The following is a 15792-nucleotide window of genomic DNA, read 5'->3' on the forward strand; positions in this document are numbered from 1 at the left end:
CTTCCCCATGATTATGGTTATGTGTGCTGAAGGAAACCAAGAGATAAATGGTATTTACAATTTTTGCTTAGCAAATTTACTAAAACCTGAAATGAAATATTTGATCATTTGTGGAACTGTTTTTATGATTTTCTATACACCATAAACGATCAACAATAAAGGTTTGAAATATTTCACTTTACAAGTAGTAAATATAGAAAATATGAAAGTTTACCAAGTTTAACAATTTTGTGAGATGCACTTGTATGGCTGTCTAGACAGCAGCACATCTCATTAAATCTGATTCATTCATCAACAATCAATTATCACACACTGTCAATGATCACAGCTCATCGTTGTTAGCTATCAACGAGTATCAAACTGCCAACCCCCTGACGTTTTGGAATGATGAAATATAATCACTCATAATCCTCCACCTTCTAATTAAAAATACAGTCATTGGTGAAACCATTACTTCAGCATCTCTTTCCACTACCTGATGATTTTGGGGGATAAACAGCAATCATTAAAAATCGGCATCACATTTCTACATGTTTTGTGATTACCATGTCATTCTTACCCCCCACTGCGTCTGAAGAGGAACAATGATTAATAGCAATCACCTTCAACAGTGTCAATAATACTGCTGCTGGCATTAAAAATCAGACTAATTATTAACGTTATTTGTGCGCATCCCTCCTGGTGGGAGTTGCAAACGAAACCATTTCATTCTTTGGTAGCTCTGGGATAAGCTGAAGCTGCTTTTAAGTAGCACATTAACACCAGTGGTTAACACTGGCTACTGTAAAGAACTTTGTAAAGGACCGCACTCGTGGCTCAAAGAGTTGGCAGTTCGTCTTGTAACCGGAAGGTTGCCGTTCGAGCCCCGGCTTGGACAGTCTCGGTCGTTGTGTCCTTGGGCAAGACACTTCACCTACCGCCTACTGGTGTTGGCCAGAGGGGCCGATGGCGCGATATGGCAGCCTCGCTTCTGTCAGTCTGCCCCAGGGCAGCTGTGGCTACAACTGTAGCTTGCCTCCACCAGTGTGTGAATGGAGAGTGAATGAATAGTGGAATTGTAAAGCGCTTTGAGGGCCCCAAAAAGCGCTATATAAATGCAATCCATTATTGTTATTATTAGTGAATTTATTTAAAGTTGTTTAGGTCTATTCCATCATATATTCTAACATCTGTTTCTAAATATGACTTTTTTAAAAACATCACAGGTTACTTTTGAAATAAGAATGCTCATCGTGAGAAAAGAAAGAGTTTCTGAAAAAAACAAATCGAATTCATTTTACTGTACGTCTGTGGGTGGAATAATACTGCAGCAGTACTGCACTGCTACAAGCAATCAAGCACAAACCAGACTGCTGTGATCTGTACAAACCTGAGTAATATATATGTGTGCGTGCATGCGTGTGCGTGTGTATAGACTGCAGGTGTGGGACTCTCTCTCATTTGTTCAGAGCGTGTGTTTATTTGTATAACTGTGTGTGTGTGTGTGAGTATTTGTGACAGCTTGGAGGATGCTAATATTTGTTGTGGTTCTTTGGTCAAACACTTCAGAGGAGTTGTTGGCGTTCTGAGTTCAGAGCAGCTCAACAGACGTGTTGCGAATCTGAGCCAGAGAGGATAGGAAGAGGGGAGAAACACTGTGTACAGCTGCATATAAAACTAACACGCACACAGTCACTCTCTCTCACACACATACACAGTTGTGCTTGTTTTTAAAACCTTCTTTGCCTGTTCACTTTGTTTTTTTTCTCTGCGCAGAACCCCGTACACACAATGCCCTTATCTTCTCTTGCATTCATTTTCCCTTTCATACACACACACACATACACACTTACGTCACCTCTGCTGTAATGAGAAGCAACATGATGCAGGAGGGGATCCTGATTATGCCAGTGATGCTTGGAGGTGTAAAACCAGGTGAAGGGTGTCTGTGCATAGTAACAGTGTCTTGGAAAAGACTACCAGCCTGTGAAATAATTCTTATTCACCTTACGGACAATACATTAGTGAACAGAAGGAGTCAGAAAGAGATTCAAAAGACAAGAACAAGAAGTAATGAGGTTAGGTTAAACGAAATGAAAGAAAATGTGAGAAAGGCTGAGGCAGGATAGAATGACTGATGCAACACGAATAGATTAAGTTTAGACAAGTAGTTAGCGACAGAGGGGAGATTCAGTTACATTTCAGAAAGAAAGAGAAGACAGGAAGAGGGGGAAAAAAGACCAAAATGTGGGGAAAAAAATAGAAAAAGCAAGTCGGATGAAGGAAGATAAAAGGAAAAGCAAGAAAAGAAAATGACAGACTATGGAGTGGCACATTCTCACTTTGGCAATTTAAAATTTTTAAGCATTTTGTCTACAGTGAGGAAACAGAGTCACGAAGCTTTTAGATGTAACTTGAGTCAGTTTTCAAAGTTAAGGAGCTAAACTGTGCCTTTTTGTCTTTTTCACAATAAACATAAAATGGAAATAATGAGATTCAGGAAAAAAACATGAATGTAGTTGAGAAGAGAAAGAACTGGGAAAATAAAGTTTCCTGGTACAAAAAAATGAGACAACACATAAATCTGCTTCCAACAGAACACATATCACTAATGAGTTACCTAAAAAATGTTTTATTTTCAGCGATCCTCTTGGGGAAAACGAAGTGCAGAAGGAGCTGAACAAAGAGAGTATAGATGTGTGTGTACGTCTATATTTGTATATTACAAACTGTTAGAGAGTTTACTCAGTATTACACACTGAGTAAACTCTCTATAAAGTTAAATGACTTATTACAGCAACAGGTTTTTGTTTTATTCAGTTTTGTTTTTTGCGTCAAACTGGTTTTCGTTTTTGAGGTTTATAATACAGAATTCCCAGTGATGCAAAAAGCAATATGAAGAAATCAATAAGCAAATCAATGATCATTGATGTGTAGGTTAAACAGATGGTTTCTGAAATATATTAAAGAAACACCACACTGACTTCTGACTTCGTTATTGATTCGATGCAGTTGGTGAGAAAATACATTTTCTCAGCAGTCAGGTAAAATACTGAGAGGCTGTCTTGCAAAATATAAACTGAATCCACAGATACCTGACTCTATATTTCTCTGAGTTTATAGCAATGGTGGGATTTCTAATGCTCGAACTCAACTCTTGTGGAAACACCAATACATTTCCCTCCTGGGACTGCCTAACTTAACTAATCAGTTTAATGTACAACACTATTTATTTTTTTTAGTCAGGCAGTGAGATTAATTTTAAATTATGAAGCAGTGTGAAAACCTAGACAGACCAAGATTTATAAACAGTAACATTTGTAGCAAAATCAATTCATTAAAATGTACTAAAATTACCTTTAAATGTAATCCAGGGAATACACAAGCACAAACTGCCTGGCAAAATGCCATACAGAGGAGAAATAAACACTCCAAATATGATGCAGGAGTGTGCATGAAGACTAATAATAGCAGTCAAAAGGAAATCTATCATGGCCTTTGCCGTACAACAGACTTGAGAATGCATCACCTCCTGCTTTCCTTTTTTTTTCTCTTAGAGAACACAAAGACCTCAAAACAAAGGAAGGATGCTCAATGATATTATGCATTCCTTAGACTCTTACCATAAGCTCCACTATCACAGCTAAATGCCTAATCCTAACTGTAAACTAACCTTAACCCTAAAACCACATTCTGATCATCAAATAGCCTCTAAAGGTTTGTCTGAAAGTTACAAAAAGCTTAAAAAAATATAACTCTTTATTTTAAGGTCTGTTAATGAAGCTGTGCAAGGCTGCACTGCATAATGCACTAGTACACACAACTCCTTTTTGCACATATGCATTTTAGTTTAAAGAAAGGCCTCTGTTGAATTATGAATGACCATATGGGTAGAACTGAGAGCTAAGAGGGAAAAGAAAGGAAAAAGAAGCAAAGCGGAGGAGAAGGATGCAAAGGAGGGAGGAGGAAATAGAAGCAGACAGATGCCTATAATGAGGAAACACTACTGCGCCTTGCCTCAACCCATAAACTGTCAATGTTGATCAGAGAGGGTGAACAGATGGATAGAATCACGGGAAAAGAGAGGAAGAAAGGAAAGGTGAAAAAAGATGAAATGAGAAAAACATGACTGGATTGAAGAGAGAAGGGAGAGAAAAGGGGAAGTGAATTTAAATTGGAGATAAAAATATGGTTAAAATTTCCAAAAAAGGGAGAAAGGGTGAGGTGAAAGGAGACGACATATCGAGAAAAGTGCAGTGGGAGGTGATAGACGGAGGGAAAGGAGTAAAGAAAAAGTAAAATGAAGAACAAGGAGGTGAAAAGAGGTTGATTGGTGAGAAAAGGGAAGAAAGGAAAAATGAGATTGTAGAAGACAGATGAAAAGGGACTGGGAAGAGAGAAAAAGGAATTGCAAAAACCGAGTGTTGAGGAAAGGAAGTTATGAGAACAAGTGGGGAGAGGAGGGAAAGTGTTGAGTAGATAGGAGGACAGGAGGCTGGTAGATTAACATTTATTTAGTGTGCTGAAGGGATTTCAAACATGGCATCAACCGTTTGTGTTGGCAGATGGCCGGAGGAAGAGTGTGTTAACACTTCAACTCGAATCAGCCCTTTCCAAACTGTTCCAGAGAGAGAACGAGAGAGGAAAAAAGAGGTGGTAAAAGTACGCATTAGTGTGTGTATGTGGAAAGGAGAGAGAGTGCTGCTGAGAAGTCACACATAAGGAAACGTCCTCACAAGGATGGAACAATTATCACAGCTGCCTCAGAAGAGATTTAAAGGCTTAGAACTAGAATGTTGGCTTAAATCTCACAAAGCCAGACCACAAACTTAGGCTCCATTCACAGTGATCTGTGAAGGTTCAATGGGCATTTGTTTGGGTTAGAGATGCTGTCACCGTGATGACACCGAAACGACCTCTGAGACAATGAGATCAGATGTTAACTGATAAACATAGATGTCACTTGAACTCCTAATTTGGTGAGTCTTAACATAAACCCCTTCCTGCTGCCACTTATAGGGCTTCACTGAAAACTGATTGCTGATTGAGTTTGGAGTGGTGAATGGGATGCAGCGCTGCACAACTGTGCTAAAAAGCTGTCTTGTGGTCTCAGCATCATGTGTAATATAAACTATGTTTAAGCTTGAATGGATTCAAATTTAATCAAAGTCCAACAAGCAGAACTATATGTGTTTATGAACTTTGTTAAACTTGTGAGCTTCAAAGCAAAATGCAAATAATTGGTTTCAGAAGGCAAGTCAAAGTTTAAAATGATGGAAGAACCTTTTACTCGTTTTTAAAGTTTGATCGTTAGCCAGTTATTCTGTCTCTCAACACATTCCTTGTTCTCATAAAGATACAGAAAAAAGTCATTTCCCCTACGGCCTTTTGAAACATTTTCCCAAGAAAATGAGCCTTTGTGTAATCACAGAAAGCAAGATGGACAGTTTCCATTACTAGGTCCTTGTAATTAAAGGATTTATACTAATAGCAAATTTATCATAATTCCTGTTGGCTATCAAGTCCTTGACAGGCTATTTCATTTCAGCACAGTGTTTCATTTTAAAGCCTTCAGGTTACAACAGTGTCTTTGCCTTGACATCTAAACCCCTGTAATGAGATATGTACGTGCACACTGATCTGAGTGGCCAACACACTCACTACACACACTACACACTAACTACACACTCACTACACAATAACTACACATCACTACACACTAACTACACACTCACTCAAACACACACACACACACACACACACACACACACACACATACTGGCCATGTGGGTAAGGCAAAGCCACACATGCTAAAACATGTAGATACACACCCATAAGGAGCTTATTAAAACTTTAGCCAAACAATACGCTTCTCTTGTTCAAACCTAATAGAGGTCTGAGGTTGCCATGTACAATTTAACCAGCAAGCACACAAACACTCCTCTACAGAACATCCAATCAGACAAACATCATTCATGCACACACATTCACATGCTAACTCTAATGACCAAACACAATCACATTTACGTTACATATCGTATGGTCCCCAATCTGAATATCATTACAGCACTCAGCTCCAAAATGAATGTTAAGAAAAAAAAACCCTTCTCTCTGAATAAAATAGGGGCTGGTGGCTTTGATCATCAAGGATTGAAATAAATCCCTCTGCAAATTCAGAGTTATTTTTTACATGTGTATCAGACTTACCAAAGACGGGGATATAAGTTTTAGTCGACTTTGATATTGTGTTATTAAAAAAGGGGGGGCTGGCGATATGCCAAAAGATGGTTTTCTTTCTGCATAAACTTAAAATCAAAATTCTAAATTAATTTTTTTCTTTTAAAGATTATAAGCCTTTCCCCAATAATTTAGCATACATGAGCAAGAGCATCCAACAAAAGAAAAGCACCAATAGTGAGTTTATTATCCTTTCGCTTTATTATTGCAATAATAACAAGATAGCAGCACTTGCAATGGTTTCATGTTGTGTTATTTGGAAATTCTGAACAAAACAAAATGACACAAGTAAAATAAGGGACATGCTTACAATATCATATATTTTAAAATGGTGAAAGTGCCAGTGCAACACTGCCTTCTTCCAAGAGATTGATCTTAATAGTGTTAGAAAGGCATAAATGTTGCAAGGCTAGCAAGCGCTTTCATTTATAATCAAGCTATGTCGCATCCAGACACTGACAAAGGTGACCAAAAAAATATAATAAAAAATAAAAAAGCTATCATAAATGTTGAGTTTAAAAAAGACATGCTAAGAATCCATGAAGATTGTTCTGCCTGACCAGAGAAACTCTAAGTATGTGACTGATAAATCTGATATTGGTTTACACAAAAAAACCATCTTTTTTTTCCAAGTCTTTTTTTTTTTTGGCGAAGCAGATGCTGAAAGAAAAATAAAAAAAATAAAGTTGAAGTCCTATATTAACATGCAGTCTTGAGTTTTTTGTTTTTGTCTTCATTCCCCCATTAATTTAAATGGTTCTGCTGTCAGAGATCAATGTTTCAGTATAATTGCAGTAGCGTATCATAAGTAGCATTTCTTAAAAGTGGTCTGGTCAGTGTGTTGTCCCAAGTGGACATCTTTCAAAGCCCAGTTCAAAACCAAGTCACCAGATAATTCCATCCATTATCATCCATGGGTATGTCATCCATTCCATGGATGACATACCCAAAGTTTGGTGGAGTGAGGAATACTTGTTCATAGGTCTGATTGTCTGATTGTTGAGGTTTCTTTATATTATTGTAGCATCTTTACAATATAAAGCTCCGTGAGATGACTGTTGTTGTGAGTTGGCACAATGAAAATAAAACTGAATTGAATTTCAAAAAAGGTAAAGGACACTTTAAGGGCATATGGAGCCCCATAAATATGGACTTGAGTTCTGCAGCTAAAGGAGGGTGTCCTCCTTCATACTGCAGCATATTTTTGTACCTGTTTGTCTTCCTAATAATTTTAAATATAATGAAAACTTGCTATTGATGTTATTCAAACAGTTTTGATGATGATGCATTTCAGCTACAAACAGAACCTCTCAGCAGCCATAGAGGGAAGAGAATTTTGTGGCAATGCTTTAATACATCAAGCACACTCAATGCAATTAGTTTCACAGAGACAACTATTTGTTCAGATGTTTTGTTTCTATTTTTGTTTAATGCGTGCATATGAGCCAATCCAAAAGCGATCACAGGAGACCACTTCCCAAAGTGGGAACTACAGGGGGCCCATAGAAACCTGGCTCCTCTGCAAGTTACCCCTGAAAATATGACTTATGAAGTTCTGGGAAATATAAATATTAACAATAGTCTCCTTCATCACCATGTATTTATATTTACTGGTATCTAACTGGTATTGTAATTGGTATTGTAAAACTCTCTGTCACAAGTCATTGTGGTGCTGTGTGTACAGCAGTGTGTACTTTTTTTTATCTGATTTCATAGAATTCATATTATTACTCAGGGCTTAATTTATAAATCAGGTGCTCTTATACCACAGAGAGGGTTCTGGTGGGCGAGCAGAGAGAAAAATTGATGGAATGCAAAAAAACAAAGCAATACATATGCTTGCTTATTAAACAAATCGAAACCAAAATGCAATCATGCAGAATTTATTATGATTATTATTATTATTATTATGATTATGATTATGATTATTATTATTATTATTATTATTATTATTATTATTATTATTATTATTATTATAATACACTTTACAAGTGCGCAAGTAGCAGAGATCTGCTCTGAAATGCACTGGAGGACACGTGTATGAGTGTGAGCAAGGTGTGTGAGGTGGAGACGCAAGGTTGAATGCTTGATATTTGTATTTTACCAAATGGTTCATAAATGAAATCCTGTGGTTACAAATGAAACACAGCACACCAAACTAATGTGAAGCTTCAGGCTGGACAGTTAACGGAGAAACATATTTGTACTGTAGAAAAATCCAACTGAAGAGACGGTTACATATTTAAGCCAATATTCAAACCAAATTAGTCAGTTAAAACAAAAACCAAGGAAAAAATGGCTAAAATAAATAAACTAAAATAAGCAGTATCAAATAAAGACTAAAATAAACCACACTAAACCTCACAAGGCCAGATTACAGTTCAAACTTTACTAAATGCGTAACACAGCCACATTCAGCAAAAAGTACTGCAGGAGTATTCATTCCTGTCATTGCAGTACTCACAAGCGATGATGTTGCCATAGCGATTCTTGTTGCGGTTCTCATCCTTCTTGGCTGTTTCCCAGGGTGCTGTCTGTCCCTCTGCCAGGGCCTAAACATACACATGTCCACATGCATGTGCAGACAGACAGACAGACAGACAGACAGACAGACAGACACACACACACACACACACAAATAGTTTTATATTCGAGTATGAACACACAGAAATATGCAAGCACATATGGTCTGATGCCTAGAGCTTGTATACTGACACATGGGCTGGCAGAAGTTGAAACAGTAAAATGAATATGAATATGAATGAAAAGACAATCAACAGTCCGTGGCTTAAACATAACTACACTCTCACAGAAAAAAAGGATAAAGGCAGTGATTATTATTTGTCAACCTGGATGTACAAAAGTTAGACTTTCCAGTCAGTAAACACACCACAGAACTTCTGGATAGATATTTTCTAATGGCATAATACCAGATTTATCCATCCCAACTGGATCACTACTTTAGCCAGGTAACTGTTCTGCCAAATTTCAGCTAAATATGAGATATCTAATCAACAGACCAACAGACAGGGTTGAAAACATAACCTCATTCCAGCTTTACTGGCAGGGGTAATCTGCTTAAATTCCTACACTGAATTAAAAAAGGCAAATACCAGCAAGCTTCAACTTTACAGAAGAGGGAAGATGTTTTTTTTGTATTTGTTTTTGTATTTTTTTTTAATATTTGAAATCAAAATGCACAGGTAAATAGAAGAAAAGCTGAAAAAAGACAAAAACTTTGAGTTCATTGTTCTGCTGCTTTGGTCTGAAAGACATTATCCTTTCAGCCCTTTGCTGGAGGAGAGAAGACAGATTGTTCATACTCCCTGCTGTGATACTGGCCTATGTGACAAACCTTACAAACATGGCAAGGACAAAATGTGTATGTGTGTGTGGGTGTGCTTGTCATTGCATTTGTGCATTCTCATTACTCATTTGTCTATGCACAGATTCGTTGAAATATTTGTATGTGTGAATGTGTAGTATGATTTATTGAAAATGTGTGTGTGTGTGCCTGTGTCTGTGCGTGCACATGTATAAGATCACTCTCAAGCTTGCATTAAACAACCAAACCCCAACTCCCAAAGGCTGCCATATGGACACTGAACTATTTTAGTACTGCTCATTCATATGGGCACACAAACACACATTCTCACTACAGGGACAAGAGGACAGTCCTTTTTTAGTCCATTAAGAGCTTAAGAACAGACAACAGCATTCACTTTTGAACAGCGTTATGACCTATATACACACACACACACACACACACACACACACACACACACACACACACACACAAACTAGACAATACAAACACATTGTGACAGAAAGACAAACACCTAAACTTGTTGCTCAGTCAAGCAGAAAATGGATTGTTTCAAGTGGCATATGCGTCTGAGTCCAATATGTGTGTCTGTGCATGCGTGTGAGAATGCGTGTGTGTGTGGACTGTAAGTAGGACTTTCCACTGTTGCATAGTTCATGTTTATTTACCAAAAAGACAGAAAATTGTGTCGTCCTAAAGTTAGTTAGAAGCTCCATGTGTGATACCATGTGAGAGCAAGAGAGTGAGATTGTGCGTGTGTGCATGTGTAAGAGAGAGAGAACATTTGCATGAGGTGTGGGTTGGCTGTATTTTCTTGACCTGAAAACATAACACAGTTTTAATCAGACTCTTCTTATTGGAATTCTATTGCTGATTGGGATTATTAGCATTTTGTATAAAATCACTGAGTGGGTGGACCACACACACAGTCTCTGTTGCACTGCTGAGTGGGTGCTTTAGGTTTTTCTGCAGTAAGAGTTCAATTAAATAAAATATTCCATTTATAATATAATTACGGTGGAATTAATTATTTACACTTTTGATCTGCATCATCCAAAAACTCTCCACTGAAATAGGGGCACTATATATTTTTGGACTGCATCACATGAAGGGTAAAGATATAATGGCTACTTAACTCGTCCACCCTATGAGGTGTCAAACAATGTGGAATATTACTTTAGAAGTAAAAGGTGTAATCCCAGTGAGGAGCTAAATGTTGACAGTGTGGCTTCTGTTGGTGTTAGTGGGGTTAATGGGTTTCAACAATGGAGGTCACATCGCATGCAGAGACAAGGACAGGAAAGCTCCATATGGGTTGCGGTGACAGATGAAGACACACGGGTACACGGACACACACACAAACACACGCACACCCAAAATACTGGAGACAGCTGGAGAGAAATTGTCTGGGTTTAGTAGCTTCCTCTAGAAAACTCAATTTGCTATAGACACTATACGGTTGCGGGTGAAAGGACAGGGAATGATAGAAGAGGGTGTTGACGTTACTTATATATAAGTTTTGATTAACCGTAGGATTGACAGGACTAAAGTTGTTGTGACATTTAAATAACATGAAACATACATTAAATGGTACATTGTCTTTTAAAACTACCTCAAAATCTGATAAAATGACTGAAAAAGTTAGAGGTGGGGCCCTCTATGCTGTCTAGTGTCTCCTTTTAATTTCTGAGATTAAATAGATAGACCTGGTAGCTATCAGCTCTTTTTCTCTCTCTCCCTCTCCCTCGCTCTAATGCACACACACAGAGGCATACACACATTCAACAATAAATCACATTTGCTCTCCCCTGAAACGTATCAGTGGGTTTAAACCAAAATGACAGGAAGCAAATGAAAATATAACGTACGGTATCACGGAGGGACAATTTTCAACACGCAAGCAGAGTCAGTAATAGAAAATATTCATTCTTATGAGAGTGGGAGGTTGAAGGAGATAGAGGAAAAACAGAGTCTCTCTCATGCCTTTTCAAAGATTTATTTCTAGTGACAGAGATGAGGCAAATGAAGGGAAAATAAAATAAAGACAGTAAGGAAGAATAGATTGGTAGTGGAATAAATGAATGAAATCTGGGTATCTGGATTTGGGAGTAAAATGAGGGTATGGCAGAGCGCCAGTGACAAAGAATGATTATGAAAATGTCTATATGTGATAAACTGTGCTCTAAACAAACAGTCGGCAGAGACAGACAGATGATGCTCCACTCGTGTATGAAGAGACCGCACAACAGAATGTCATTAAAGAGAATTGATGGCAAAAAGTGAGGAACAGAAGTGAGAGAAAATGCTAAAAATTAAAGCATGGATGGTATTTCAAAGCAGAGCAATAAAGGAAAGACTGATAGTTTGAGTAAAAGAAAACTAAAGAAAAACTTGCTGAAAATGTAAGAGAAAAGATTAGACATTGGTTTTCGCTAAGTAAAAAAAACAGAAAAAACTAATTAAAAAGAAAAGCAGCAGCAAATGCAAAGAAAAAGTTTACTACAGCGTCTGCTTGTTCAATTTTCAAATATTGATGAGATGAAGAGTTAATAATTGATAACTTGCCTTTGCATTAAACTAAATTCAATCTCACACTCTTATTCAGGAACAAAAAAGACCAACACACAGTTGTCGCACAACTTGGCAGCAACAACAGTGAGAGAACATTTCAGACTACTTTTGCAAAAGAGGCCACTCATATTTCCAATTTACTGCTAAACTGCTACTGCTAAGCTATAGCTATGACCTTTGACATTATTACTACTAGAAGCATTACTGTCACTCTCAGTAAGTTCCTGTGCGTATGTGTGTTCACCTCATATTCCTCCTTAAAACCATAGCCTTGGCCACATTTCATCTGGGTGATGTGTTGGAGGAGGTCTGCTACTCGAATAGCTGGTTGAAACTGGCCTGCTTGGAACTGACCTGCAGGAACAGAAACGTTTTACAGAGAGAGAGAAAAATGAGTGCATAAACACAAAGATGAATAACAAGTACGTGGGAAGGTGAGTGGGTGGGTGGATGAATGGATTAATGCAAGGATACTGAAACTCGTTCTACCAAATTGCATTTCCCTCTTTATGAAGTTCATTCATTCTGATTCTGAGAAATTCCGATCCATTCTCTAAATTACCCTAAATTTGCTCAATGAACAAAAACTTACTCAAAAAAACTAAACAGAACACACAGAACTCTTTAACTCCTAGACGACTACATGACTGCAATGTTTTTTCCTTCTTTTTTCTTTTTCAAATCTGAGATATATAGTACGTTTTACAAATTGTCAAATATGTAGGTGGCTGTGAAAACATTTTTTTTTTCTGTATTTACCTGATATGTCAATGTTATACCTCCAAACAAAGAAAGGGACCACCTAACTGAGGGACTATTTAAAACAGTCCACATACCACTCTGGTAGGAGATCTCCACTGACTCGCATCCTCCATAGGGAAAACTCTGCAGGGTCAAAGAGGGCTGGGAAAGGGAAGGCTGGCTACTATCTGTTAGAGAGAGAGAGCCATAGATGGAAGTGAGACGGGCAGAGATATTAGCAACATTTACACCAAGTACAGACATTCTGCCCTGTACCATATGTAGACACTTAAAAAAACAATCATTCCTCCTTTAAGTGACATGTTATGAAGTAAAGGTGTTAAGTAACTTATCCCTAACTGGTGAACAGAATGCTAGGACACTTAAATTAAACATCTGTTCTCATTAGGGGTAATGACAGAATTCATTGGATGAATGTGTGGTGTCTAATAGTGAGCACAGGTGGAGGGATAAATGAGAGTTCAGGGGACTGAGCTGTGACTGGAACAAAAAAACAAACAATTTATATTTTCAGGTTGGGCATAATACATCTGCAAGGATGTGGGAACCTAAAACATAGCTGTTGTATTCATTTTTCACTAGAATAAACAAGCAGAATGCTCCGGTGTGACTACTTAATAGAACCTTTATTTGTTTTCAGCAGTTACTTCCTCTTTTTAGAGCTGTACAAGTCACCTTTTGCACCTCAGCCAACCAAGTAAAACGTGATATTTTCTCTAAGGGAAAATTTACAAATGGACAAAACAGAAAGACACCAAAAGAGGGAGCAAAGAGAGAAGACTATCTGCAAACCCAACTCAGGAAACGTTTGGATGGTTGAATAAAAACAGAACGTAAAAATCTGCAAATTTCATAAATTCACAAAACGTATCAGATGTTTCAACTGTGGCATTTTACTATTTTGTGAAAAGTACTTGCTCATTGTAAATTTGATGGTAACAACACATCTCGATTTATGTTTCCCACTGTCCCGATTTTTTGGAATTGGGGTTGCATGTATACTGAGTAAAAAGCAATAGTGAGAGGAGTAAAGGACAGTATGAAAAAAAGAGAAGAAAGAAACTGAATTTGTTGTGTGACCTCTGTGTCAGATTATCTAAGCTGTGATATCTTCTCACCATAGCTTTAATAAATAAACATTTTGTTGAGTGATGGGGTAACATGGCTTATATGCCGATACTTTCAGTCTCAACTGTTCTGTCTCACTTTTGTGGGTTGTAATGTGAAACGGCATGACTCTTCTTTTTCTGGCTGCTCCCTTTAGGGGTCACCACAGCAGCTCATCTTCCTCCATCATCCTATCCCTACCATCCTCTCTGTCACACCAGCCCTCTGCATATCCTCTACAACCAGCAGCCTGCTTTGAGGCCTTGCTCTTCTTGTCCTACCTGGCAGCTCCATATGCAACATTTTTGTTCAATATATCCACTTTCCCTTCTCTGCACATGTACAACCCATCTCGGTCTGATATACTAAGTTTTCAACTCTTTATTAGTGCCACTGTCTCAAAACCATAAATGATTACATGTCTCTCTACCATCTTGTAAAACTTCACTTTCACTCTCAACCCCAAAATAACCCCAAATAACCTCTCTACCTACTCCATCCTGCCTAGCAACCTTCTTCACCTCTCTTGTCAGTTGCTTTGGACGGTTGACCCCAAGTATTGACACTCATTTGCCTTGACTCTATTCTTTGCATGTGCACATTTCCACTCGTCTCTTTCCCATTCACACACATATATTCTTTCCTTCTATTGACTTTCATTCTAGGGCTGGGACGACGCGTCAATGTAATCGATTACGTCGACATGTAAAATACGTCGATGTAAAAAAATGTGCGTCGATGCGTCGTCACTTTCAAAACAAACATGGCGGCAGCGAGTAGCGGCAACACGAAACAGAAACGTGAAAAACTGCAACAAAATGGATTTTGTTTGTGAATGAAGAGCACTTTTTTTCAGAAAGCAAAGTAAATGTTACATTTTGTTTGTTTAAAGACACCATTGGTGCTATTTATTTTAAATGTTTTGCTTTTAATTTTTCTAATTTTATATATGTTTGCACATTTCATTTCTTGTTAAAGGCTATCTCTAATATAAGATTGTACTACTACTACAACTTTATTTTGCAATGTTTTTATTAAAAGGTATTCAAATGAAGAAATTTGTGTTTTTCATTGAGATACATAAGTTAGTAAATGTGAAATTGCTATACAAGTCAGATAATGGGGAGATAATCGATAATCGAATCAAATCAAAATAGAATCGGACTGAAAAATTATTCACTAGATTCATCAATTAGGAAAATAATTGTTTTGCCCAGCCCTATTTCATTCCTCTTCGTAGGTGCATACCTCGACCCTTTTCCACCTGTGCCCTACTCTAATTACAGATCACAGTGTCATCTGCAAACATCAAAGTCCATGGAGACTCTTTCCTGACCTCATCTGTCAACTTGTCCATCACTGTAGCAAACAAGGAGGGACTCAGAGCAGAGCCATGTTATCCCACCCCCACCTTACACCTATCTGTTACTCCAACCACACACCTCACCACTGTCTTGCTGTCCTCATACATGTCCTGCACAACCCTCACATACTCTGCCATAGCTCACTTCCTCACAGTTCCTCTCTTGGCACCCTATCATATACTTTCTCTAGATCCTCAAAGACACAGTGCAACTCCATCTGACTTTCTCTGTATTTCTCTATCAACACTATCAAATAAAACACCACATCTCTATTTCAGACAGGCAAAACAGTCACTGCCTTCTTTCCTAGACATCTCTGTGCCTCCACAGGTATGTCATCTACAGTGGGGAAAAAAAGTATTTAGTCAGCCACCGATTGTGCAAGTTCCCCCACCTAAAATGATGACAGAGGTCAGTAATTTGCACCAGAGGTACACTTCAACTGTG

General features: G+C 37.9%; 1 protein-coding gene across 13 annotated transcripts in view; it reads right to left on the reverse strand.

The window, feature by feature from the left end:
- The window catches only part of ptprt (protein tyrosine phosphatase receptor type T), a 300616-nt gene that overhangs the window by 38288 nt on the left and 246536 nt on the right, over nucleotides 1-15792 (reverse strand). For all 13 annotated transcript variants that reach the window (XM_005947695.3, XM_014329337.2, XM_042214263.1 and 10 more), the window contains 3 exons: nucleotides 12949-13041; nucleotides 12357-12466; nucleotides 8681-8768 (listed from right to left, as the gene is read on the reverse strand). In XM_005947695.3, coding sequence (XP_005947757.1) covers nucleotides 8681-8768; nucleotides 12357-12466; nucleotides 12949-13041 — 291 coding nt within the window. The remainder of the gene's footprint in view (nucleotides 1-8680; nucleotides 8769-12356; nucleotides 12467-12948; nucleotides 13042-15792) is intronic.

The sequence above is a fragment of the Haplochromis burtoni genome, unplaced genomic scaffold, assembly GCF_018398535.1.
Source record: "Haplochromis burtoni strain Fernald_Lab_line unplaced genomic scaffold, NCSU_Asbu1 Contig_540, whole genome shotgun sequence".
Classification (NCBI taxonomy): domain Eukaryota; kingdom Metazoa; phylum Chordata; class Actinopteri; order Cichliformes; family Cichlidae; genus Haplochromis; species Haplochromis burtoni.